Source organism: Camponotus floridanus, unplaced genomic scaffold (assembly GCF_003227725.1).
Source record: "Camponotus floridanus strain SB8 unplaced genomic scaffold, Cflo_v7.5 scaffold14, whole genome shotgun sequence".
NCBI classification, from domain to species: Eukaryota; Metazoa; Arthropoda; class Insecta; order Hymenoptera; family Formicidae; genus Camponotus; species Camponotus floridanus.
In genome coordinates this window covers 1259731-1287330 of record NW_020229259.1, presented here as the reverse complement: position 1 = coordinate 1287330, position 27600 = coordinate 1259731, and the positions used below count along the sequence as shown (strand labels likewise).

Sequence of the window (27600 nt, the reverse complement as noted above, 5' to 3'; positions counted from 1 at the left end):
GTTTTTCGGGGGATTTCAATTCGTTATATCTTTGACAAGGGGAGAAAGCGAGTTATTTTTAAAATTATTTTCACGCAGCATCGTAAATCATTTCGATGACGAAGTAACGGCTATAAAGTCGAATCCATGGTCCATACTGATACGAAAAGAGGGAAGAATGGAAAGCTGCATATAGGTAATGTCAATTCCATTGAAAACTGACAGATTTAAAAAGAGGTGGAGAGAGAGAGACTGGATGATATAGAGACAATAGCTCGGGGGGCGTCGACAGTCACCTCGATGGAGGGAGACGAATGACCAGAATAATGTTCGCGCGAAGGAGAGGATCTCTCTCACCCTGACTGAGTGGGGAGTGAACATGAAAAACATCAGCGGCCACAAGGACACAAGATGAATATACGTAAATTCAGTTATTATTTTGGTCAAAGAGGAGAATAAAAAACAGGGAGATCTCTCCTAAAAAAGAGAGCCCGAGAAGAGAGCGTTATGCGTGTTCGCGTGGGTGCGAATGGGCGGGTGACACGCTCTTTGTATTGTACGCGCATGTGTGTAAGAGAGACGTATATACAAAATGCCAGTGGTGGGAGGGAAAAGGAAGGGGGAGAGGGAGGAAGGGACGCGAAGGGGCGAAAAGCACGCAGTGACCATGCGCCCTGCCGGTGGCTGGGGGCTTCTGGATCTTTTCATGGATCAAGAAGAGGACGTCGAAGAAGCACGGGAGACGCAGACGGTGGTAGGCAGAGAGAGCGACGGCTCCGAGCCGGCACGAACGAGGTGAGATGCGCCCTTATCGCTCTCGATCGTCCGCACAATTACCATCGGGGTGCCCCATCACTCCTCAGCCTCGTCAGCCGGGCCGCGACCTCGACGGCTAGCAACGATAGCGATTCAGGATCGGAGAACGCTCGCTCCACCGGCAGGACCGAGCGACACCGGTGAGTAAACAAGTATATAGCAAATACAGTAGAAATAGAATAAATGTGCGGAACATGTACAGTGTGTTTTCTCGGAAAAGCAGCCGTCACAATAATGTTTATCAAATGTTAGGAAAATCCTCCAGAGGTTTATTATCGAACGTATCGAGAATTAGGTTTTCGATAACACGAGATTAGAGGTTAATTAATTTAAGATTAATAAATTAAAAAAAAAATATCTATATATATATATATATATATATATATATATAATGTGATATAATATATATATATATATATATATATATATATATATATAATGTGATATAAATGATAATAATCATAAATAATTTTTTAATACAAAAGGCTAATAATCACAAGCGTTGGAGTAAGATGCAAAAAGTTGTTACAATCCAAAAAAATAATAATAAAAGATCAAGTATAATAATTTGACTTAAAATTGAAAACGCATGATCGAGAATAATTATTGGTCTTTTGTATTAAAAAATAATTTAAGATTAATTTGCACGCTCGTGAGTGTCACTTTTAACATCTTTTGTGATAAAAGACCAAAATGTTATATAATATGTTGCTTCAAACACTATACATTTACACGTCCTTTTGACGTAGAATTGACAAACTCGAGATTATATATCGATAAAAAAATAATATATAGAATCCCTATATTACTTCTCTCGAGCAAAATCAGAGACAGATTTGTGTTCCCCTCTGAAATTATTGACAAAGCTAAAAAAATATAACAAAAGAGTATAAATAAAGACTTTTGTCTTTTGACAAGGAAACGATTGGATGATTGGTGTTCGAAAATAATTTCATTTATTTGTTTGACATATTTTTTTTCTTCGTGTTTATTTCCTCTCGCGCGACGCAGACCATCTGTACCAGAGTAGATTTAATCATGACATATACGATGCCGCGATTTACGGTTTATGCCGCGATTTATTGGATGAAGTATTCTTTCGCTCGATTCAGTATAACCGTCGACGCGTCGCTTTATCACTTAACGTAACGCGCTAGCAAGCACGAAAGAATTACTATCCTTTAACACACTAGATGTAAGAAAATTAAAGATTTTCGCGCGGAAAAAAAGTTACGAAATCTTGGAATTTTCTACTCTTTGAGGCGTTACAAAGATTTTTATTGATAATAATTGCTCCTCTATTGTAAATATTATGCTTCATTTACACGATCTATTTTACTTAAAACCGTAAAGATTTAAATGGCCATGTAAGAGTAATTTTTATTAAATATTAATTAATAATTAATTGTGTTTAAATCACTTAACAAATATAATATATCTAAATGAGCGAATATACAAATTACTAATTAAAACATAGATATTTTGTTGACCGATTGTAATTAATAAATGTTTTATATAGCTATGGCACTGTGCCATAAGTTCGATCATAAGTTATTAATAACATGCTAATTTATTTACATATATAATTAATCATTTTCGCAGGTTGAATGAATAAAATTTGATTTTTCACAAATTTATTTCCACAAAAGCTTTAAATTTCTCTTTTTATTTAAAATAAAAGAAGAATGCATATTGAAAAAATGCATATTGAAGAATTTCTGGTAAAATATACAAATTAATGAGAATATATAATTAAAATGAATAATATAATAGATACATTATATAAGAATATCATAAAATTATATAGTATGTTCATTTTTAGTTATGTGTCAGCTGATTTTTGATGAATAAAGTCCATTTAAAGTCGTGACTTTCAAGAAAAATAATAAAAAATTATAGAATTGATCGCACCTGATTTATACGTAAATTGATGAGATACACGTCAATAGCATCGGTCATCTATGACCACTACATCAACGTGTTAGGCTGTATTATTCACCTGCCAGATTCGTTTGCGGAGTCTTCAGACTCGTTACCGAGGTGTCCGGAGCACTTCTGCTGTCCCTTAGTCACGTAATACCGGATTTCCTGATCGTGATCCACGGCCATAGAACAAATGCCCTCATTTCCACGTGTCATCTGCAGTCTCTCGCACTGATCTTTCTCGGTGAGTTCGCGTCAAAGCGCAGTCGAATCGAGAGGGTCGGCGAAGGGTGAATTGCAAAAGGTACGGATTCTCGCGCAAATTACCGGGAGTAAGAATCATTTTCCCGGAGGCTGTTGTTTCTCCGACTCTGTCATTTCGTCGGAAAATCTTCTATATCTTCTCGACGCGTTCAAGTTCGAAATTGAACATCCAATCCCTGATAGCAATCGCCATTTCTCTCATCGTTAAACGCGCTAACAATTCTACCTATTTGTCGTAAATCGTGAAATTTACGAAGATGATGATTTAAAGCAAATAAAATAGGAGGCCTCGGAGAATCATAAGGGGTTGAACGTCGCAAACTCGAGAGATGAAAAGATGATACTCTCATCGCGTCTCTCGTTGTCGCCTGGCTGAAACAGGAACAGCCAGTAGAAGGGTTGGGATTGCAACCTCGTAAGGTTAATAGAGTGATCGGTAACAAGGTTATAAAGCAATCTGCATAACCCTGTCCAGTACTTTACCCGACCTACGGGTTTCATGTTACTACGGGCGGTGTCGTAATTACTGTCCCTAATGCGATTACCGGATCGACAAGACCGGTAACCGAGGAACACTCTGTGAGATTTTTTCTGGTTTTTAATTGCTCCCAGTTTTTTTTCTAATAATTCTTTCTCTTGACAATTCGTTAATTGAATAGGAAATACATCGTCGATACAGTCATTGACTTTTAATGCGACTATTTTTTTGTTTCCACTGGAGGAATGGAAGTTAATCACCATCAAATATATCTTATATTAATTTAATATAGCATCTCGATGTATTAAATTTAAATAAGTTATGATTAGATGTTATTAAGTTACGTGAAAATTCATATAATCTTTATAAATTATAAAGATAAAGATTTGAAATATTACAAAAAAAGATGTAACTTTGCTTTTGGAAGAAAAAGATAAAATAAAAGTTCTTTTTATTTGAAACTTTCCATTTTTGAGAAAATTAAATTAAAAAATTGCAAGATATTTTTAATAATATTTAAAAATTATAACGTACATCTATCTAATATATATATATATATATATATATATATATATATAAAATTTTATATTTCATATTCTTAAATAAGTATATAGCAATAAAGCAAACGCATCATATACTGAATTACTCGCAATTTATCTGATTAGGCAGGGACTTGTCAAGAAAGAAGCGATAGACGGAATAGCGGTAAATTCATTTACGCACGATCGAAGACGTAATTTTATTTCCAGAGGATTCCGTCTCTGACCTCGTCTCGTCTAAAGTCTCGTTTCACGGCTATCTGAGTTTGATTTACATCCGATTCCTTCCTCATAGACGCATTTCGACACGTAGCGGAAAAAACGCAATACATGACGTATTACCGAATCGCCTTTAATTTTGTGAGCAACTAAATTGAAATTTATCTAGCGAGATCCTTTCTTTCACTATGCACGTTTTTTATTAAGATTTCCAAGATATTGATGATTAATTAAAAAAAAAAGAACTTTCTTTTTTTCTTTTTGTTGAATATTTTAACGCGAATATTATTTTTAAAAAAGTAATACATGATAATGCTGCAAGCTCTCTAGAATGCAAAAAGATATATATCCTTTACAAAAAATATGGTGTCGGTATTTGAATTCTTTCTGAATAACCATTCCATTGAATGGCAGAAATACAATTTATTCCAATCGGTTAGATTGAACAGTTTGATTGTTTCTTTATTAAAAGTTATGTGAAAAATAGCAGCGTTAAAAATGCATGAGAAGCGTGTCCAATTTGTAAAAGTGGTTTTTATTTGAAACGTAAGAAATCTCATATATCGTCATAAGTAGAGTCGTAGACGATAAATTGGGTTCTCTCATTGAGCCGATTATGAGCTCGATTTTTTTGCTTTAATCTGCAATTCTTCGTTTTGCCAGCAATAATCAGCTAAAGTACAGAATAGATTAATTTTGGCATTTTATGATAAAATCTATTTATGTGAAATTATCTGACGACTTATTTTCATATTAAGATTTATTTATATTAAATTTTCTTCTATATTAAAGGAGAGAAGGAAAATTAAAATTTTTATGAAAATTCTATGTTCAAGTAAAATACGATTACATTATTCAGATATCGCTAACAAAATAATGCAATAGTATATATGAAATTCAAATGTATAACAACGCTTTTATTTCTAAAATATAAAGTGACATTATTGTGTAAATGCATATGTTATTTTTTAGATTTTTTATTGCTGCAATAAAATACAGTGATTGGAAATTATTCCAACAAAATATTAAAATTAAAATAAATTATTAAGATACGAAAGACATAAACGTTTAATCTTATTGAATATGCACAATATTTAGTATAATAATTACATAGAATGTCTTAGAAATTTCTTTTGATTCTTTAAATTTAAATAATCCTTTATAGAAATTTGACACCTCTCTCATCATCCAGAATTGCTTAATTTTTCACATCAATTTTAGTTAATCTGTGTTAAAGTAATCTTAAAATAATATTAAAATAATATTATATAATTTTCTTATCCATTGATACATTTAAAGTGCTTAATGTTATAATTTTATTAAAACCTGAAAATAAAATTTACATTGAGATCCATTTTTCATTTCGACAGTATAATGAATAATGCAAGAAAAACTTTCTTTTTTCTAAAGCATCCTGTATAAAATATATCGCATATGTCTTTACTTAACAATCCCTAACTCATTTGCATGTCCGTCTTTAATTGATACAGACATTGATAACAGATGATGTTATTGTTACAATTTTGCCGAGACGTGCGTGGAATTACGTTATTAAAAAATGTGCATGTAATTTTCGATACACTCTGCCTAACATGTCGGAACAAATTCAATTCGCCGCGATATAATGACGTAAGTGAATCATAATTCAAAATATAAGCATTATAATGAATGACGGGGAAATATCGAGCGTCGTAAAATCGTTTGTCCATATTGTCATGTTCCAGGAGGACAGATCCGCGTTAATATACTCGAGTTAATTTTGTGCACGAAGTTCGAGATATATTCCTGAATCGGGACCATACTGCCGTGCGATCGGACCGACGGCGACGGCGAAACTTCGTAACACAGTGATTTTATACGGAGGTAACATGATTTCGCGACGAGACGTAATTCGCTTATCATGCAATATCGCGCGGCAAAGAGAGGAGCCAGCACCGTCTTCGGCATAATTGCTTCGGGTTGCGATAAAATGTCAGTGATACACGACAAAGAGAGCATAATAATGGGATTATCGCGTGGCGTGTAAAAAATTTGACACGAGCACTCGAGGCAACCTTAGTCAACTTTCGTAAGAGCTAAAAATAATATTTTACATTCGAAACAATCAAAACGTCATGCTATTTGAAACGATAGATTATGAAAGGTGGATATGATAACTTTTAATGATATTGAAGTATTTTATTTTTCCGAGAAAGAAAATGTGTCGATTGGATGCGAAAGGATTGCATTTCGCATTGCACTTATAAGAAACATTGAAGATATCAAAATCTCCATTCGGTAGTTCGGTCGTTGACCTACTTGTTGAGAGGCAAAGCAACAGTTTGCTCTTTAAGCTATCTGCATCTCTCTCTATTCACATCTCGCCATTGTCTTTCCCTTTCAAAGCCTCTTATCGATAGAGAACCTTTGTCTTATTCTTGTAATTAATCGACTATAATCTTGGTTACTTTCTTTTTCTCGTAGAAATTTCATCATATAATGAACCAAAATTACTCTATTACTGCACTGAAAAAAAAATTCTGGGTAAATCTGTGAGATGCATTATTAAATGTATCGATAGAGAATTTGTCTTATTCTCGTAATTAATCGATTATATTCTTGGCTATTTTCTTTTTTCGTAGAAATTTCATATAACCAATATTAATTTAATGCTGCTGAAAAAAGTTCTGGGTAAACCTGTGAGATGCATTTAGTAATGCATCTCATAGGTTTACCCGGAATTTTTTCTTTATTAGTGCATCTCACAGGTTTACACAGAATTTTTTTCTCAGTGTGCTTTCAAGAGAATGAGCTGGTTTGGAATTATATAATATTATTTTTTTTCAATATAACATACAGTGATATTTTTAATAGAAATACAAAGTGGTGAAAATTTTTCATATTATTCAACATTAGTTAATATTAGATAATCAGAATCACTTATCAAAAATATGGAGATAGAAAATATTTTATAGATAATAGTATCTTATTAAGTGAAGGAAGATCGAAGATTATCTTATAAGTAAGTGAAGGAAGATCGAAGATTATCAAAATATCTGTTAATAAAGCAAAATTGAAAGAGAGAGACGATACACCCGGTATAGTGAGCCGTAACAACCAGAACTAATTGGTTCTTAAAGTAGGAACTAACCCTACGCGGACTGTAACTTTGTCTACGGAATAGCGAGAGAAATTGATTAAAGGGCTGCTTCCCTTCCAGTTCTCATCTTTAACTATAGTTGTCATTATACCTATAAGCATCACAACTCAATACCTACAATTAGTTATCAGAATTGAATAATATAATAATAATTATGAAAATATATAATGCAATGCAACAACTTTACACAAAGGAATAAACCAGTGCACGAAAATATTATATATATTTAATAAATTATAGATATTTCTGTTAATTGCACATAGAAATAATTATTAAATATCAAATAATTATATGATTATATCAAACACTTTATATTGGTTGTCTTTAACAATATTTTTAATGTCGACAAATATATATAATATATAAAAAAATCTGCTAAATTATTAATTAACGAATATACATTAAAAAATTAGCGAGCATACATTATTTAAATCAGAAATTTTTTATATTATATATATATTAAATAAATTATCGTATAAAAATTTCTATTAATTGCACATAGGAATAATTATTAAATATCGAATAATTATATGATTATTTCAAACAATTCATATTGGTTGTCTTTAACAATATTTTTAAAGTCGACAAATATATATAAAAAATCTGCTAAATTATTAATTAACGAATATACATTAAAAAATTATCGATCATACATTATCGAGTATATACATTAAATAAGAAATTTTTTTAATATATTGTATGTCTCTCTCGGTAATTACTAGTATTAATTAACAATCAATGTATGCGATAAAGTTAATTTTCACTAATGTACATTAAGATCTCGCAAATATGAGAATATAATAAAAAATTCCTCTTTCGATTAACCAGTCGCGCGGAAATAAGTTCACTTCCGAAGCGTGTTACTCCGGAGAACGACAGGACTTTCTATTTCCTTTATTGTATGAAAAATCCCGTCGCGTGGTTCGCGCGGAAATCGTCGGCCACGTAAAGAGTGGTCACGTTTTACAATAAATTCACGCACTGACGGCTGACACGATTTTTCTATTAACTCAAACGACGAAAACTTTGGCCGGCTGATTTCGTGTACGCGATAGCGTAATCAGGGTAACACCTAGGTGTTGTATCAATGACGCACACGCGAGTTGACATAACGAGCCTCGAGATGAGTCGGCAGAACCCCGCGACCACTTCATCAAGCTTCGTTACCGAGAAGCTGTCAATCGCAAAACCGTCACCCCGTCAAACCCTTTCAATGACTCGCATCGCTCGTCAACCGCCTCTCCAGAATCCCACCCGTTCGAGTCTCCAGTGTCTATACTATTGACTTTACACATGAATGTATTTCGTATCGAATCTCCAAAATTCAAGCCTCGCATTTCGGATATGATTATTGAATTAATATCAAAAATCAAGTATTTTTAGGATATTAAATATCTTTAGAAATTAAATATCTTTAGAAAAGGTAAAAGATAAAAAATATAATAAAAGATTTATTACATCGTATATCATGTGCTTTTTTCTCACGGCTATATAAAATTAATTTTTATTAAGTTGTCAGAATGAAGATATCCTCTCTTCCTAGTCCTTAATTCCCGATGACGAAATAAAAAGAGAAAGAAGGCGTAAGTGTATCGCGCTTTAAAGAAGCAAGCATATCCATCGCGCGTCTCGCAACAGGAGCAAGACAGACGACAAATCGGCGGGTGGTCATGAAGAAAGGGGATTTCCTTAGGAATGGAAAATGCAATGATGTAGATCGATCGACGTTCTCTCGATGGGAATAGCCGGTTTACGCTCAACATCAGTCGTGGAAAGCTCCGCACAAACAGGACCAGTCCTGCGGTCATTCTTCGTTGTAATTACCAAGAAAATAAGGGAACGTGGAACGAAGATTGGGGGGATGGAATCGGAGGGGGAGTCGATAGATATGGCGGATGGTAGCGGAGCTTATAAGTGGCACGAGTGGAAGCGATCTTTTCCGAGAATAATGCGCGGTCCTCGGGGAGTTGGCTTTCAGGAAAATGCTGATTGCTTCTCCCCGCTCTCTTTTTGCCTCCGTACCAATTCTCCATCTGCCTGTCCTTCCTCTCCCCCTCCCCCAGCCTTCCACTCTATCAATCTTCGACTTCGTCAGCAGCGGAGATGTATAAGCTTCCCCCCCTCCCCCGACCTCCCCGTGACCATTCTATACGTATGCGTGCGTGCGTGCGTCTTCACGGTGATATCGGCACTTAACCACCCCCTTATCTCGCGGTACCAAGCGCCCCGATCTCTTTTCGTACGCGTACCTCGTAAAAATCGGACATGTGGGGATGCGCTCATCGGTCTTATTACCTGATGATTCTCTTCGCTTTGAGAAATGCGATTATCGATAAAGGCGTGTCGAGAGAGAGAGAGATATACGTTGAGTCATCTTCAACTTTTAAATCAGAAGAGAGACGTGTCTGTTAGAGATATAATGCATCAAAATAGCGTTTCAAATCGCCTTACAGCGACTTTTCTTAATAAAAATAGGGTAAAGTAGCGTGAGCGCGCGAGACAGTGCCGAGAGTCTGCAATAGCCTTTGATGCTTGCCTTTTCAAAGGCCGAGCGTGAAAATTAGGTGGGCTAAAAGCGTGGGGTAACCGAGTTATTACGAATAAAAGAGAAGCGGGCATCGCGCGCGCGGAACGGCAGGGCGGTGGAGGTACTATTAAAAGCCTGTAATTAATGCGGTTAATTGTATTGCGCTAAACGAACGTCGAGTCGATAGCGAGTCGTTCCAGCGAGACGAAACGGAAGCGAGCATTCTGAAAAACTTTGACAATTAAGACTGCTGTTCTCACAATCGTCGTATAAATGTTATACATTATGAAGAGAAAAATAATTTACGTTAAAGAGAAATTTCTTAAAATTACATATTGTTCATTTAGAATATACCTATGGAGTTATTTTTTATATTGTTTTTTTTTAATATTTTATATAAAGATTTATATAAAGATATAAAGATTTTTGCGACATCTATCCGTTATATATATATATTTCACAAGGCAATATGTAAATATTACATGAATTAAATAATACGTGTTTTTTTTTAACTTTATATAAAGATTTTTATGAAATTTGTCCATTATATTTCACAAGGCAATAATTAAATAATACATATACCTATGGAGTTATTTTTTATATTGTTTTTTTTTAACTTTATATAAAGATTTTTGCGACATCTATCCGTTATATATATATATTTCACAAGGCAATATGTAAATATTACATGAATTAAATAATACGTGTTTTTTTTTAACTTTATATAAAGATTTTTATGAAATTTGTCCATTATATTTCACAAGGCAATAATTAAATAATACATATACCTATGGAGTTATTTTTTATATTGTTTTTTTTTAACTTTATATAAAGATTTTTGCGACATCTATCCGTTATATATATATTTCACAAGGAAATAATTAAATACTACATGAATTAAATAATAACACGTGTTTTTTTTAACTTTATATAAAGATTTTTATGAAATCTGTCCATTGCATTTCACAAGGCAATAATTAAATAATACATGAAATAAGTAAATGTTATTCACACGTGCACGAAAAAGTCATGTAAAAATATGTAACATAATGTCTCAAATGTAATGTAAAAGGTGAGCGAAATGCGATTCGAGCAATTTGAGAGAGGAAATTGCGAAGGAGTAGATCGTAATTTTGACCACTTTCCACAATTGACAGTTTTCAGCGCGAAGACGATTTTATCCTCTGTTAAGGCAGATGCGCCTTTTCCGGCATTCAGACCTATTTCCGTTCGTTCAAGACTTCTTCCAATGGAAAGCGACTTGATTTTATTCGAGAATATTGCTTATGATTTAGGCAATAGCGCTGAATAAGGAGAATGTATTGTTCCTTTTCTTCGATGTCAACGTATAAATTTAAATTATTATGTTACAAAGTATAAAAAAATATTATGTTGTGCCTTTTTTGGCGCCTTGATGAACGTTGCATTTTCGCGAGAAAAGATTTTTTTTGTATGTGCAATTATTTCAGCAATAAATAATCTTTTCTACAATAAACGTAGTAATTTCCCAAAGAAACATTTCTTTTGATACTGTACTATTTATACGAAATTAGTGTCTGCGAAATGTCTGATAAGATACACTTGTCGATCTTTGCTTCTTCGAAGGAGATCGACAAGTGTAGTTAGTTTAACGAAAACTTAATGGAAAAAAAGTCTTCACGGGATGTACGCGCTAAAGTGTCAACGCAATACGGGAGCCGATTGTTCATCTTCGTGAAAGGACGTTTCGTCGAATCACCTAGAGAGAGAAAATTTCAGGATTTCTCTCTCTTTCTCTCATTGATTTCCCGTAATTTCTATTTACCCACTTCGATTTCTACCGAAAATAGAATCGATGTAAGGGATGCAGGGAACCCTAACGAAATTCTATCACATATTATTTTACATTTTCCTGCTAATGTTGCAGAATATCAACGGGAGGATAAAATTCGAGAATGGGAGGTGGAGAATGGAGCAGTTGGTTGCAACGATGCCGACAATCTCGAAAGCTCGTTCTCGTCATCGTCGCCATCGCGCTGCTCTTGGATAATATGTTGCTAACAACTGTAGGTGAGTGGCTTTGTTTACATCGTATCGACGTTAATTAATTATGAAACCTTCAATGTATCTTTGATATTAATGTACAGCATACAGTGTTATTGATCAATTAAACAGTTATGTCAATTTCTTTATCTGTAAGAATTTAAACTTAGATAAGGAAATTTGTATAATATATTTATTTTGACAATCAGCTGATTCTACAGCAGCTGTATTGACGAACTTTTTATTAGTCTTTAATTTGACTGATTGAGTATTGTAAGAATACAGACTTATAAATTGATTTCTATTGCCTTTTCTGGCAGCTTCTTCTTTAGTTAGGCTTCGAAGCTGCCTCTTTAGGCCATAGCTTTAAATTCCAGTAGGTCAAGTACCGAGACCTATTAACTTCATCACTTTCTCTTAATCACGTGGTCCATTGTAAGACAGACTAGAATTTTAGAAACAATTAAATCATCAGAGAAATATTCTGAAATTATCATTAATATATAAGCGAATAAAATTCTTAATACTACAGTTGCAGATGTGTAAATATACGGAATAATTGATAACGAGTGGTAAAAAGAGAAGGAAACAGAAAAACATTTTGTTGTTCATGCATTTAATGTTTCCATTATCATATGATTAACTTGGTTTTTTTCACTCGATTTTAACGCTGCTTTTAGTCCTCTTGAATCCTATCGACGGACGCCACTTTTCTTGGTCGCGTGATCTTATGTTTAATTCAGAAAACGTTCGCGTTTATCGTACCAGTCCGCGAAATGTCGACGGAACGTATGGACTTTCATGTATCGTGCCACCAATCCGGATAAGTGGTCATGCATTTATGTAACATCATATATAGATCGTGATCGTTTCGTACAAATATTCACGAATGTCGTCTCGCTCGTCGAGCAAATCGTGAAATCCACTTTTAATCATTGTATAAAAATTCTATTAATAAAATGCATATATTTTTACAAGTATCATTTTGATAAATTTATTATCCTTCACACATGCTTTCTTATATTCGTATTATAAATAAATAATTTTCGATTCTTTTAAAATTATTAAAGAATTTTGATTATCATTTCGAAAACACAATTTATAGGAAAGTGTCATCAGAAAAAAAAAGAAAAAAAAAGCAGGCTTGGAGGTGCTGGGATTTGAACCCAGGACTTTCAGCATGCGAAGCAGACACTCTACCACTGAGTTACACCCCCGGTTAACAAGATACGTCTTAAATACACTTTAGAGAAGTGGCGAGTTCTTCTCTCTCTCTCTCACTAAATTTTTTATTATATAAAACAAAAAGGACAATATGCTTTTATACAATTGAATTATATCTGATCTTAGTGAGGATTTTTTTATATAATTTATTAATTTTTCCGTTATAACTTTTTCATTTTCTAAATAATAATTTATTTTATAAATAATATTGAAAGATACTTTATACGAATTTTAATTTGTCTGTATAAATTTTTACAGTTCCAATAATACCGGAATTTCTCTATGACATCAAACATCCCAATGCAACATTAAGCGAACATCTGGAAGGAAGCGGTTCTCGTCAAACTACTTCTACCACCGTGTCACCGACAACAACAACAACAACGATAAAAACAACAACGCCAAAATGTCCTTGTGCTCCAAATATATCGGCTTTCCCTCAATTGGAATTTCTACACGTTGCTACCCCTTCTATGGATATATCGGGTAAAATATGCTTAGTCGCATTATTGACTCAATTATTCAAATAAAAAAATTTATTTTATCAAGAAAAATATTTATATCAAAATAATAAACTTCTTGTGAATTTGTTTTTAATCTGCTCCATCGCAGATGCTTTAAGTGAATCATATTGATTATATTAAGACTACATATATTGATTCAATGCAATAGAAAAATATAGAAAATGATATCGCATTTTTAGAAGGAAAGAGAAAGGAATAATGGAAGATGAAGACATTTCCATTCACCTAAAATCTTTCGACGCGCTCCACAAAATGAATACTTTACTAATCTGTTTCATCTTAGAAGTTGCTGTAGCCAATCTTACATCGCCGGAAATGAAGGAAAAGGAACAAAGACATCGAGAATTACTAGAAGAGACCGTGGCAGTGGGAATGATGTTCGCTTCTAAAGCTTTTGTTCAATTGTTAGCTAATCCCATAGTCGGGCCATTAACTCACAAGTAAGCATTGCATCTTTACGTGATATTTTTACTCGGAATATTTTAGATTGGTAAAAAATAATTTAAAAATAAAGTTATAAATAAAGTTTCGAAATAAAATTATTCGTATGTAGAATAATTTTTAGAAGAATTTTTTTGAAGAATAATTTTTATAAATTAAAATAATTATCATCTGAAGCATTTTCTCTACACAATAAAAAATTTTCCAAAACTTTTAATTTTTCTCTCTTTATAAATAAATTTAAATTAATAATTTTATTTAAAATAAAATTTGACAAATCTCTCGTTTTAATCTAACATAATTAAAAGGGCTTTACATTAAATGTAAATAAAATATATTACAAGTATATTTAATAATCTCATTATTTTTCAGAATCGGATACAGCATACCTATGTTTACCGGATTTATTATCATGTTCCTATCCACGTTGATTTTTGCTTTCGGACGGAGCTATGGCATACTTTTTCTAGCGCGAGCTCTTCAGGGTATCGGTTCGTCATGTTCCAGCGTTTCCGGTAAAGATTAATTTTCCTATTCGTTCATATAAACTCAATGTTACGAAATAACAATATTATTAAGGATGTTTTGTATATACAATCGCAGCAAAAAGCTGAAAATCAATATTGACGAATATATCCACTTTTGGTGTATTTTGAGTATGAGAAATTGCGTGAATATTACAATTTGATCTTAGCTACAGTGCAGAGATGTATTTTTTAATATTTATAGCGTTTTTACTGAAATATTCAAAATTTTGTTAATCGAAATGATTAACTTTTGGCAGAGAATTTCGCCTTGTGATAGATACATGGCTAACTTCATTAAATTATATTTAATATCTTTTTAACCAGTTAGTACTTGTATAATATTATTTGACCAAATATTTCCTCTGTATCTAAACTTATGCAAATTTTAAACAAATTCTAAATATTATTTCCATGTATTTTTGTCATTTGAATCGACGTGGTTATACGTTTCCCATAAGAACACATGTTAATTCGGTGCAAATTAAAATCCTTATACCTTGTAAACGCTTTAGTGAATCGATTTAAAAATTATACTGAAGATTCTAAATACATGTAAAGACATTCTGTACAATTTTCATTAAATTCTCCATATTTTGAAAATAGGTACAAAACATCCTTAAATAATGTTGAAAACTGCTGTGTGTGCACAGAAAAAAATAAGTATCAAATCAAAACTTATATACTTAAACTAACGCGTTCATTGTTTCGTATATACGCAACAATTTATAATCTTCTTAGGAGAATTTAATAATTTTAAATTTCAACAATATTATAGTCTTATTTTAATATTGTAATTGTCACCTCAAGAATATATAATTATTTAATTCTACTTTAAGAAAATTATAATCTTTGATTTAAAAATGTTATTTTCTATCCAACATTATTTCTTTTCCATTCAAGAAAATTAAATCTTAAATCATAAAAATATATTTTTCTTGATTGAACTATATAAAATGGCTCATTCAAGTAAGCAATTATTCGAGCAATTATATTTTTCTTTAATTAACGCAATATAATCTCATTTCAAGATTTCCATGTCAAAACTAAAAATATTTTCAAAACAAGAATGTCCTTTTGTTCTGTGTGTTAAAATTATTTCATATAACTTCGTATAAGCATCGGTGGTTCAGTGGTAGAATGCTCGCCTGCCACGCGGGCGGCCCGGGTTCGATTCCCGGCCGATGCAGAGATATATTTTTTTGTCTCCAATCATTTTCCAAAATTTTCATTACAATCCTTTTATTTCGATCTTTTCGAAATAAACACATAAACTTCATTATACTTGAAGAGATTCAGCAAAATTTTGATACCTGAGATAGAGATCTGTGAATATATCCAATAATTATATTACGTTGATTACCAAAAAGAAATGAAATTTGTAAAAAGATTGCATCGGCCGGGAATCGAACCCGGGCCGCCCGCGTGGCAGGCGAGCATTCTACCACTGAACCACCGATGCTGTTACAACCCGGTGTAATATTTACGTGAATACATGTAATACGCTTGTAACACTTTACACTACTCAACTTTCTCTTAGGTATGGGTATGTTAGCGGAGAGGTATCAGGACGATAAAGAACGTGGTAACGCAATGGGTATCGCATTGGGTGGACTTGCTCTCGGCGTCCTTATCGGCCCCCCCTTTGGCGGAGTAATGTACGAATTTGTTGGCAAATCTGCCCCATTCTTAGTACTTTCCGCGTTAGCCCTTGGTGATGGACGTGAGTAAATAATTAATTGCGCTTGCAATACTTATTATGTATATTGCATTAATTTAAATTATTTTTTAAACTTTAACTAGATTTTCTAATTCAACATTTTTTCAACAAGATAGAACATTACTTAAAAAGTTTACTTAAAAAAGTAATTTAAAGCTTGTATAACACAGTGTAATTGTTCATAAATTGTATAATTTTTTGTACAACTTTTCAGTGTTACAGCTTTTGATGCTTCAACCATCTGTCGTGTACACAGAAACGAAACCACCATCGTTAAAGTCTCTCGTCACTGATCCTTATATTATTTTGGCAGCTGGTAGGAAAAAAAATCTCTCAGCAAATACAAAATACATATAAGTGACTGATATCTTGAACAAAGAAGTATACAATTGTCGATGTTGTAGGCGCAATAACATTCGCAAATATGGGCATCGCTATGTTGGAACCGAGTCTACCAATCTGGATGATGGACACGATGGGCGCGAGTCGTTGGAAACAGGGAGCCACGTTTTTACCAGCGAGCATTAGTTACTTGATCGGAACGAATCTTTTCGGCCCGCTTGGGCATAAAATGGGCAGGTCAGTTTGTTGGAATTGATAAAAATCGCGAAAATCAACGAGAAGCTTTTGTTTCCTCAAATGCGAAAAATATATAATAATAATAATAATCGTTAAATATGGTTGATATATCGCCCGGATAGCTCAGTCGGTAGAGCATCAGACTTTTAATCTGAGGGTCCAGGGTTCGAGTCCCTGTTCGGGCGAGATATCTTTTTGTAAGATGACTTAAAGTGTTTACATTATGCGCTTATTACAGGTGGTTAGCCTCTCTGATAGGACTAGTTGTTATTGGTATTTGTTTGATGTGTGTAAGTAAACTATACTTATTTTACCGAAAAAATATGAAATGTCCTTCACTTGTATCACTGCTGTGATTTATTATTTATTTTTTTATTAAGGAACTATGAAGAATTTATCGCAAAATTATTAATTATACAATATATATTATAAATTATATAATATATAATATATATATTATATCACAAATTAGCTAATATTGCAAACATATATTAATTATATATCAATCAATAATAAATCACAGAGTTTCGATAACGAATAATAGCTATGTTTTAATCATGATTTATTGAATCGAAAGTTACCTGGTCTCTTGCCATAGATTACTTAATTTCTGTTTTCAGATTCCGTTGGCGAGGAGTATCAATCATCTGATCGTACCGAATGCGGGTCTGGGATTCGCAATTGGCATGGTGGATAGCTCAATGATGCCTCAGCTGGGATATCTGGTGGACATAAGGCACACCGCTGTTTATGGAAGCGTTTACGCTATTGGAGACGTGGCATTTTGTTTAGGCTTTGCTATAGGTGTGTACATATATACTCCATTTCCGTTTTCATTTCATTTCTATTTATTTGCAAAACAAACGCTAATAAGATATTTTATTGATATAATATAAACTGTATCTTGCGTAGCATTAATGCTACAAAAAATATGTGTTTGTATACCTTTAATTATACAAAAATTGACAAAAATACAACTGCATCGGCCGGGAATCGAACCCGGGCCGCCCGCGTGGCAGGCGAGCATTCTACCACTGAACCACCGATGCTTCTGTAAATCCTTGAGATCTTATTTGATTAACAGGATCAATAGTGTCCTCCAAAATGGTGATAACAAGACATAAAAGACTTGTAAGAAAAAAATTTGTCACTAAATAATTAAATATTATTTTGTTGCAGGTCCCGCATTGAGTGGAACTTTGGTCAACACTATTGGTTTCGAGTGGATGCTTTTTGGTATAGCCATGTTAAATTTCATGTACGCGCCCCTTATGTATTTCCTAAGGGCGCCGCCAAACAAAGAAGAAAAAGAGGTAATATTATATTACGTGCTTTTATAAAGAAAATATTATTTCATCGAACTTGTCGTTAATTTTGAATTCTATCAAATTATAGTCGTTGATAATTGGCGAAAAATCGTCTGTGCGATATGTCACCTATCAGAACGAGGAAGAGGACCAATAAAACAGTGATTCTAAATGTTTTCAACATGATCAGTTATTTTATTTTCGGAATGAGTAAGTTTTCTCTTCTTCTTTTCCAAACATATGGTAAGAAAGAAAAATTGTTTTCGTATTATCTATATTTAAATATATTATTAATTTATATATATATATTTTTTTTTTAAATATTTCCCCAAAAACTATTGATGATTGAGAGATAATTATTCTTCTTTTTTATTATCGTATTTCTTGTTCGAAATATTTAAACTTATTCCAATAAATGATAATAAGCTACAAACATCGACAATAAACGCAATTGTTGACATGCACTCGATAATATTTGGCAAATATACTGTAAAATTATTTATAATCGGATAAAGTTTTCCTAATAGACGGACAACATTTTCGGAGAAAAAGATTAATGATCTCGCTTAAAGATAGATTTGAGAAAGTCGCACAACACCACACTTGGTATTTATAAAAATAATATATATATATATATATATATATATATATATATACAATCTATAAACAGATCGCGCTATAAACGTCCGAGAATCCACGGGAGATTTCGCGTTCTCATAATTCGAGATTAGGCGTAATAAGAGTGAATTTGTTGTGAAATGTACTTCTGTGTATTCTGCATCATCGATATCTCGATATCTAGTCAAGTATACAAAAAGTATATTGTATATCATATGTAACAGACAAATAATGATAGAGCTAAAGCCTAAGATAATGCAAAAATTACGAAAAAGCTAAAAAATTCGTTATGCCGTAGTGTGCGATAGCAAAAGATATGTTCAGTAAACATGTGTGTTTCAAAATATATATATTTTTTTATTTTATACACACATATATATATATATGTATGTATAAAATAAAAAAATAAAATATATAAAATAAAAAAAAGAACAGACACATGATGAAAAAGTTACTCTTAAATGTAAAAGCTTAGATTCAATATGCGTACAACATAAGACTCGTCGTAAAAATAAGTGCATGAGAAGATACATTGGAAGTATGATATGCGCGAAGTTACAGAATCAAGAGATATGTAAAATAGTTATAATACGATTGATCGAATTGATGTAAACGAAACGAGAAAAGGTATGATAACTGGTATCGCGTGATCGGTATCTCGATTGCCCAGCGCGTTTTTTCGAGATGTAACAAGAATCACTGCAAAATTAAAATTTACTCTTGTCAAAGAAGAACTGCCCGATTGGGTTTCCCTGAATGGCTGCAGGGAAACCAACGGAAAAGGACGGTCGGGTGTTTTAAAGTGTTCTTCGTACAATGCGGCTACGTTTCGAAATCGAATATATTCTTGTCGCGGAAAAAAGAGCATGTGACATTTCGCGCAAAGCGTGTACCCTGGTGCATACGATTTACCGAAACTCGTTGATCCTATCGTCATAACCGAGATAAAGGAGGTCAAGCCGTGAGAGAGCTTGTCGCAAATCCTGGAGCTTCTCGATAAATTCTTCGAGATTAATTTCTGTTTCTCCCATGAATTTCAATGCATGCTAGAAAGAATATATAGAGAATTCTGCGGGATTTGTCGCGATAGAAAATAGTACTTAAATTAAATAAAGAATGCAGAGAGAGAGAGAAAGAGAGACAGAGAGAGAGAAAGAGAGAGAGAGCGAGAGAGCGAGAGAGAAAAAGAATGGAGTAGAATAGAATAGAATAGAGACCGAGTATGAAGCGTTGGCGGAATTTGCGAATTATATGATAAACTCTATGAGGATTCGCCGCGGGAAACTCTAGTTGTGACGATTTATTTGTTTAACAATTGGAAAGACGGTAAGACCCGCCGACTGGACCCCGTGAGAAAATAGAACGTTCGTAGAAGCAATATAGAGACTAGCGTAGCAACGTATTATCTCCGTATTAAACGTACTATATCTACCATACATATGCAAAATCTCTACGTGTCTATATCTGTGTATCTTCATGTAAATGTTATTGAAAAATTGTCGTGTATTTATTACCTATCGGCATCTCATTACTACATTATTCGTGTATACGATCAAGTATCTTATATATGGCGGTGAGCATAGAGTATATATAATACTTGTTGAGATCCTAAGCTACTAAACTCGTGAGATGCGCTCTCAAGACAGCGATTGTTGATAGTCGCACGTAAATAAATTTGTGATTAGACCATAGCGCGTTTGCTTATTACCTGGATTCATTCAATCATTTCTAATTGTGAGCGTAATGCTAAAAAGCGTTGTAACGGTGTTAAAACGCTGCGAGAGCAGAAATTTTATTATAGAATTATATAGAAAAATGTAGAAAGATGTAGACGTAATGAAGAGAATTATAGAGTCTCCATTAAAATGTCGTGACATGTTCCGGCATTTTGTTGATATATCTTGTCAAAAATTCTTACTCGTATAACTAGACGACAGGGTCCTAAAGGCACGATAGAGGAAAGAGCGATAATAGGTGATTAATGGCAATTCACTACAGCTTTCCACCGCGGATTCCGATTACACAAGGTGCGTAAGAGAAATTTTTTGCCCACCTACTCCCGGTACGAAACGCGAGTCAATTCGATTCGCGAATTCTTTGCCAACGCTCGCTTCGTCGCGATATACATACATATTTAAAAATGTCTATGTGATTCTATATAAAGAGAAGGCGCAAAACGCAGGAGACGAGTGCAAGAAAATTGAGAAAAATAGAGATAAAAAGAGTATGCGAATCTCGAAATTCTGACGATTTTTCGAGCCGTGCACGCGTGTCAATATTAAATCTAATTTTTTCTTAATTAATTGCATTCTCTCGTTTTAATTATAAATATTTCCTTGTGCGCCATATATTACTATTATTATTATTCTTGCTTCAGTAATAACAGTAGGATCGATAATACTTTACTATCGTTTATTCAATGATTCAATGTTATTTGCGTGATTTTAAACTATTGTACTATATTGCATAACACAATATATATCGCAATATATTTCAATCTTTCTCTAAATACTGTAAATATAGTAAAAGTAATGTTGTCGCCGCTGAGATACCTTAAAAAGGATGTTGTAACACCGATTCCCTATAACTTCGGTGGATTTATCCTCATTTTGGATTTACTCTCCTACGTAATATCTACACATATATGTATATATGAAGCTATATATTTGTATGGAGAGATATACTTCCGTTATATTTAAATCAAATTTATAGATATGGAAGGAATTATTTGTACTCACATGTATTGTTAAAACGTTTTCTACTTTAAATTAATGTTAAAAACGGAATATCTCGAATTTTACTGGAAATTCTTTTTATTTCTCTTGAAGCACTCACTTGAGCATAGGAAGAATATCTATATTTATATTACAGTTATATGGTTGTACTAGTTTTAATCTCTTGCGTTGGAATTGATAGATAATTATACACCTTACCAGAGTCCAATCTAAGATAGAATAATTGAATATTATGTAAATGACATAATTTTCGACAAAGAAATAATTTAGTGCAAAAAAAGATAAATTTTTTACTAATCAATAATTTTATAAATTTAAAGAATAACTAAATAAATAAAAAAACGTGTACGTGACGAATCTTTTAATTTAATCGTTTAATAATTTTATCGATAATAATTTCAGTTGGCGAATTGTTGTTGAAAATACTATCGCTGTTATATTATTGGTTGCAACAGATTTCTAATTCGAACGGAAGAGATTAACAGGAAATTATTCTCTCAATAACACAAAGAACCTCCGATTCAGAAAGAAACAGCATTCTTGAGTGAATTATACGTCGAAAAAGCAGACTTTGTATAGGAGTTGTTTCTTATTGGAGGAAGTATACGCGACACCGCGATTATTTAAATGTAAATCTCGTGTAACTATTCAGTCCATATCGACTCGGCCGGCGGCGGCCGAGGTCTATTGTACGAATTGCAGATGCAATCAACGTGACTGTGTTAATCGAAGCAAATCGTAAGGAAAGAAATCTGTAAAGCACGTGTCGCTCGGATCGACTGCGATGTCGGTAGCGCAACACGTGTTTCCGGCAAATGCAAAATAACGTATACGATACCAGTCGCACACATAACTGTTACCTGACAAATAACTCGTGACCATAATTGACCGCTACTTTGCCATCGCGGAAGGTACGGTAAAATTCGTAGTCATGGGTGTCAATTCTGCCATGCGAATAGTTTTTGCGAAAAATAGTCGAATTAAAAAATATTGATTGGATTTATTTTTCGTATTCTTCAATTTAAACTTCCAATTCTACTGAATGAATATAGACCATTTTTCCTTTACACATTTCTCTTAATTAAATAATTATATGTATAATAATAAGTAAACACACACACACACATATATATATATATATTATAATAAACTTTTTTTACTTTATAATATTGACGTCACATTTAATAATAATAATTTATTTTACGAAAGAAGAAATTAAAAATTATATTTGACTATTTGTGAAGCATAAAGAGGTACGAAACAATAATTAATGTATTGAAAAGAACGAGAAGGGAAAATTCTATTCTTAATTTTAATCATCTTAAAGTTGATTTTAATCTTGAAAATGCAAAATTTTGCAGCGTTTGAATTCAATATAATAAATTCTCATCAATTTCTTTTAATTCACATATTTTTTCCAAAGTATGCGCGTAACGAATGGCCATGTAAGAGGATAAAATTGTGTAAGGACACGTGCGTCAAATCAAGCTGCAAGTATCGTCGTGCGTTATTCGATTGCCATCGTCCACAACGATGCTTCCGTATTGGGTGTGTTAAAAGAAAAAAAAAGCGAATTAGCGAACTATTCGTTGGCGGCTGCTATTGTGAACAGACAATAAGCAATGAAAAAGTGCAAAACCTTCCCCGCATTCGATACGAAGGACCGATCGATCGTTGTTTCTGTCGAATGGCAAACGACGAATATTTGGCGAATATCGATCGACGATGATGATACATTGTTAAATAACGAAATCGATAGGTTCGCGCCAGTTTGAATCTCGATTATATAACGACGAATTTCTTTGGTAGGAAGGTATTGGACGACGCTTGTCTATGTATTATCGTTATATTATAAGTTTCGGCAGCAGCCTCTCGCGTTTATCGTAAAGTCACAGTCTATAAGGTACCTGTAAGTACCTATTATATTTAACGTCGTATCGTTATATCGTAGATATCTAACAAGCTGGTGTATGGGTCCGATTTTCTCATGCCTGTGTAATAATCAAGATAAAAAAAAAGAGGAGATTTAACGATGAGTCTCATCTTATAGAGAGTATTTCTTACGTTTAAGTGGTATTATGATTGTGCGGTTGAAATCAGGAAAGAAACTTGTGTATGACTACTCTTCTTCTTGAATAAAGAAGGCTGATTAATAAATAAAAGGGGGATGGAAAGAGAGGGGGGGACCGCATAATTGTTTATATATTTTTACATATTAAAATAACACCGACGCCGGCCCCAAAAATCGCCAATCGAATTTCCCTGTAAGGTTGTATTTGAATTGTTGATGCTTGTGACGCTATTACAACCAAACGACTTCTATATAAGTGTTAAGATGGTAACAGAATAAAATTGGTCCCGAGATATATTATTTGTGGATCGTACGAATTAATAATAGTGAAAGTATTCACGATAGAACACAGTAACAAACTCGTTGTAAACTATTTAATGTTTATTCTGACGTCTATGTGTCTAATGTGTGTTTATGTGTATATGAGAAGATATGTTGTGTCGAATAAATATAAGCTGAATGATCTCTAAACTATGTCTTTCTTCAATGATTATCATTTTTTATTTAATGCTCATTAAATCTATTGCACAAATAAACACATAATATACTTTATATTTATTTATAAATTATACGTAGCGTTGAGAAATTATCTCCTTGCTCTTTTTTTTATTTCTTTTAAAAAATCATAATACATATAAGAGTTAAATTTAATACTTTACTGTCTTTTTAATTTACAAAATTTCAATACTATTTATGTCAAACTATAGCAAAGCCAATCGTAAACAGGTTTTCAAATCTATCAACTTTTTTAACATTTTTAAAATATTTTTAATATTCTTTTAATAAATCTTCAACATAGGAAATCTCAAATATTTTTATTGAAATTCATATATATTTTAAGTACTTGAGGCGAAAAATTAAGTGATATTATTATCGAATTAGATCAAATTTTGTATAATTCGTAAGCTCGCATCAACCTATGCGTTAAAAATTGAGATTGAAAATAGAAAATTAAAAGAAAGAAATTATTTTAGCTCCTTTTGTTTTAAAATTTCAATTTTTAATCTTTTAAGCTTCAAAATACGTAGTTTGACGTAGACTTTATTTGTTATACGCGTATCTTATGCAATTTGTATTATTGAAAGTGATGAATTAATTATTAATTAATCGATGAATACTTTATAATTATCTTATATTATACATCTCACAATTATTTCACAATTATATTATTACAATACGATCATAAAAATCATCTTTCTCTCATCACAATTAATTTTATATAATTTTAAGTTATTTTAACTTATATAATATTAAGTTATTTTAAATTAAAAATAAATATTGCTCGTAGATGTAGTATTAAAAATGTTGAGAAAATAATCAATTTTATATTATGTACAGATCATATTATTATTATTACGGCTGAATTCCTATTCTAATTGCGACTTTATGACGAGCCAATCGGACAGAGATACAGCAAATCTAACCTAACCTAAGCTAACCTGACCTGAAATGTAAACAGCTGTTTACGTAAAGCGACAAAATATTAAGTATCGGATAAACTTATAAAGCAATAAAATATTAAGTATCGAATAACATTTCTATTATTGAACATATCTTATAGCGTGATATAAATGGATACATTCTTCTTTATATAAAATGAAATTCAGATTCGAAAGATATCTCAAGCAATTTTGTAGGTTACGATCTTCTTGGTTACAAACATTGGTATGTAATACTTTATATATCGTTATTTGTATAATTGCTTTCCTTTCTTATATATAATCTGTTTTAATTATTATGCTTCTAACAGCCTGCGGAAACATCAGAAAAAAATGTGACCAGTCAGAAATTATGTCTGTCTGAACCAGACTATGATACAGAATTTTTGTGCAATCCTAAAAATCGCGATGCTATATTTAATAATATCAAAAGAAGGAAGAACATTGGCGATATCGATAAAATCCTCGAACTTTCAGACAAGCCTGAGAAGCAAAAATTGTTCTTGGAAGAATTGAGTAAATTACCAAATTTTACGCATCCTGCTGTAATCGATTATGGCAATGTGCCAAAGCTTTTAAAGCAATGCGGCGAGAAAGTAAAATTTGATTTTGAACCTAAAGAATTTGCTGAACTTGTCACTGATCTCAAAGCCATGAGAATACAAAATCTGGGCCCTATTGCTGGACAGAGAAGTTATATATTTTTGGGCGATTTGGCAGAATTGGAAGAGGCATTGATTCAATACACTATTAGGGAATTGATGAAGCATGGTTTTAAGTTAATATCGGTTCCTGATATTATTCAAACTGAAGTTATCGAGAGATGTGGTTTAATAACAGATGATCGAACTCTTGTATATAATTTAGATCCTTGTTGTGGAGATGATTATAGTCTATCTGGGACTGCAGAAATGTCACTAGCGAGAAAGTTAATAAATACTACATTCCCTTATGATAAATTACCACTGAAATTAGCCGCTGTTAGTCGATGTTATCGCGCGGAAGCTTCAAGTGCACTAGATGAAAGAGGAATATATAGGTAATGCATATTATTATTAAAGTGTGTGTATGTGTATAGATATATTTTCAAAAATTATGAAATATATTTTTTAATTTACCACGCTTTAACAGAGTTCATCAATTCACCAAAGTGGAAATGTTTGTCTGTTCCGAACCATGCCAATCTGAGAAAGTGTTTCAAGATCTTCAAAACATACAAGGAGAATTGTTCTCTTCGTTAGGTTTACATTTTCAAGTAATGGATATGCCTCCAAGTGATCTAGGTTCATCAGCTTATAGGTACTATAATCATATTTGAATTATGCATAGTCTACTTTGCCTTACATATACAAATGCAATACTTTTGTTGTTTTTCTTTCTCTTTTTAGAAAATACGATATAGAAGGCTGGATGCCTGGAAGAAAACAATATGGTGAATTGTCTAGTTGTAGTAATTGTACAGATTATCAATCTAGACGTCTCAACATCAAGTACAAAACGAAAGAAGGAAACACAGTTTATATGCATACATTGAATGGCACTGCGTGTGCGATACCTCGCATGCTAATTGCGTTATGCGAGACTTATCAGACGAAACATCATCGCATTACTGTCCCAGAAAAGTTGGTGCCTCTAATGAAGGGCAAAACACTTATTAAGAAGCAACCTATAGCAGACATGAGAATTTATAAGTACAAACAAAAATTAAATCTAAGTAAAACTTAAATATAATAAATCTAGACAATAAATCTTAAGTGATTTTTAATATCCAAAATCTTATTCTAAATAAATAAAACATTCGTGATTAAATTTGGGATCTGCCAATTAGGAGTCGAGCTACATAAAGTCACGCGTAGATATATATGTACACACATATACATATAATAAACTCTATAAAGAAAAATTTTCTTAAAGAACTTGTTTATGCTATAATGAAAGGAAGTTAGGAATCACTAAAAGAGAGAAAGAGAGAGAGATCGAATATTAAACACCACCTGTCAGTATATATTTTCTATAAACTAGTACAATATTATTATATACAAAGAAAGATAGGGATCCGAAAATTGTACGTACACAGGGATAAAGATTTTTTTTCTTTTCTTATAATTTCTTTGTTATTCTGTATATATTTTGTAGTGGAGCTTATAAAAATGTAACACAAAATATTTTTTTCTTAAAGTAATACAATTCAAAGACATTGCAAATTTACAGTTCCTTAACACTGATTGGATGTGTTAATATTAGAATTTTTATTGACAATTTAAAAATTTCCTATTCTTTCGAATACCTGATCTGTCATGGTGTACCTAACATTGACTTAAGTTTTATTTTTATTTTGTATATTTTCAATAGAGTTCATGATTTCATGTCTTTCCCGATCGTGATATTGAGTTGTTCTTGATTTGCTTTGAAATTTTGGGACTATGTCATTTTTCATCACTGGCAATGATGCGTTCTTCTGTGAAGGATGATAATTTAAAACAGTGTCACATAAAATGCATATATTTTGCAT

The 27600-nt window shown here is 32.5% G+C and overlaps 2 protein-coding genes and 5 non-coding genes across 8 annotated transcripts; 4 read left to right on the top strand and 3 right to left on the bottom strand.

Annotated features, from left to right (window-relative positions):
- The first annotated feature begins 688 nt into the window (after positions 1-688).
- LOC105249023 (synaptic vesicular amine transporter) lies at positions 689-18451 on the top strand. Of its 2 annotated transcripts, none has more exons than XM_011254155.3 (12): positions 689-935; positions 11791-11933; positions 13389-13616; positions 13941-14094; positions 14468-14610; positions 16160-16342; positions 16554-16655; positions 16744-16918; positions 17157-17208; positions 17539-17722; positions 18098-18231; positions 18314-18382. In XM_011254155.3, the coding sequence occupies exons 2-12, from the start codon at positions 11819-11821 to the stop codon at positions 18380-18382; spliced, it is 1539 nt and encodes a 512-aa protein (XP_011252457.1). In that variant the 5' UTR covers positions 689-935; positions 11791-11818. The 2 variants fall into 2 exon arrangements, with proteins under 2 accessions (XP_011252457.1, XP_011252456.1); XM_011254154.3 differs by having other exon boundaries at positions 690-935; positions 13938-14094; positions 18314-18451.
- Trnaa-cgc lies at positions 13052-13123 on the bottom strand. Its single transcript has one exon. It is a non-coding gene; the product is annotated as a tRNA-Ala (tRNA).
- On the top strand, positions 15738-15808 carry Trnag-gcc. The gene has a single exon. It is a non-coding gene; the product is annotated as a tRNA-Gly (tRNA).
- Trnag-gcc lies at positions 16011-16081 on the bottom strand. The gene has a single exon. It is a non-coding gene; the product is annotated as a tRNA-Gly (tRNA).
- On the top strand, positions 17031-17103 carry Trnak-uuu. Its single transcript has one exon. It is a non-coding gene; the product is annotated as a tRNA-Lys (tRNA).
- On the bottom strand, positions 17897-17967 carry Trnag-gcc. The gene has a single exon. It is a non-coding gene; the product is annotated as a tRNA-Gly (tRNA).
- Positions 18452-25015: 6564 nt separating the features above from the next.
- LOC105249022 (serine--tRNA ligase, mitochondrial) lies at positions 25016-27298 on the top strand. The gene is made up of 4 exons (XM_011254153.3): positions 25016-25314; positions 25400-26127; positions 26220-26387; positions 26477-27298. The coding sequence occupies exons 1-4, from the start codon at positions 25246-25248 to the stop codon at positions 26811-26813; spliced, it is 1302 nt and encodes a 433-aa protein (XP_011252455.2). The 5' UTR covers positions 25016-25245; the 3' UTR covers positions 26814-27298.
- The last annotated feature ends 302 nt before the right edge of the window (positions 27299-27600 follow it).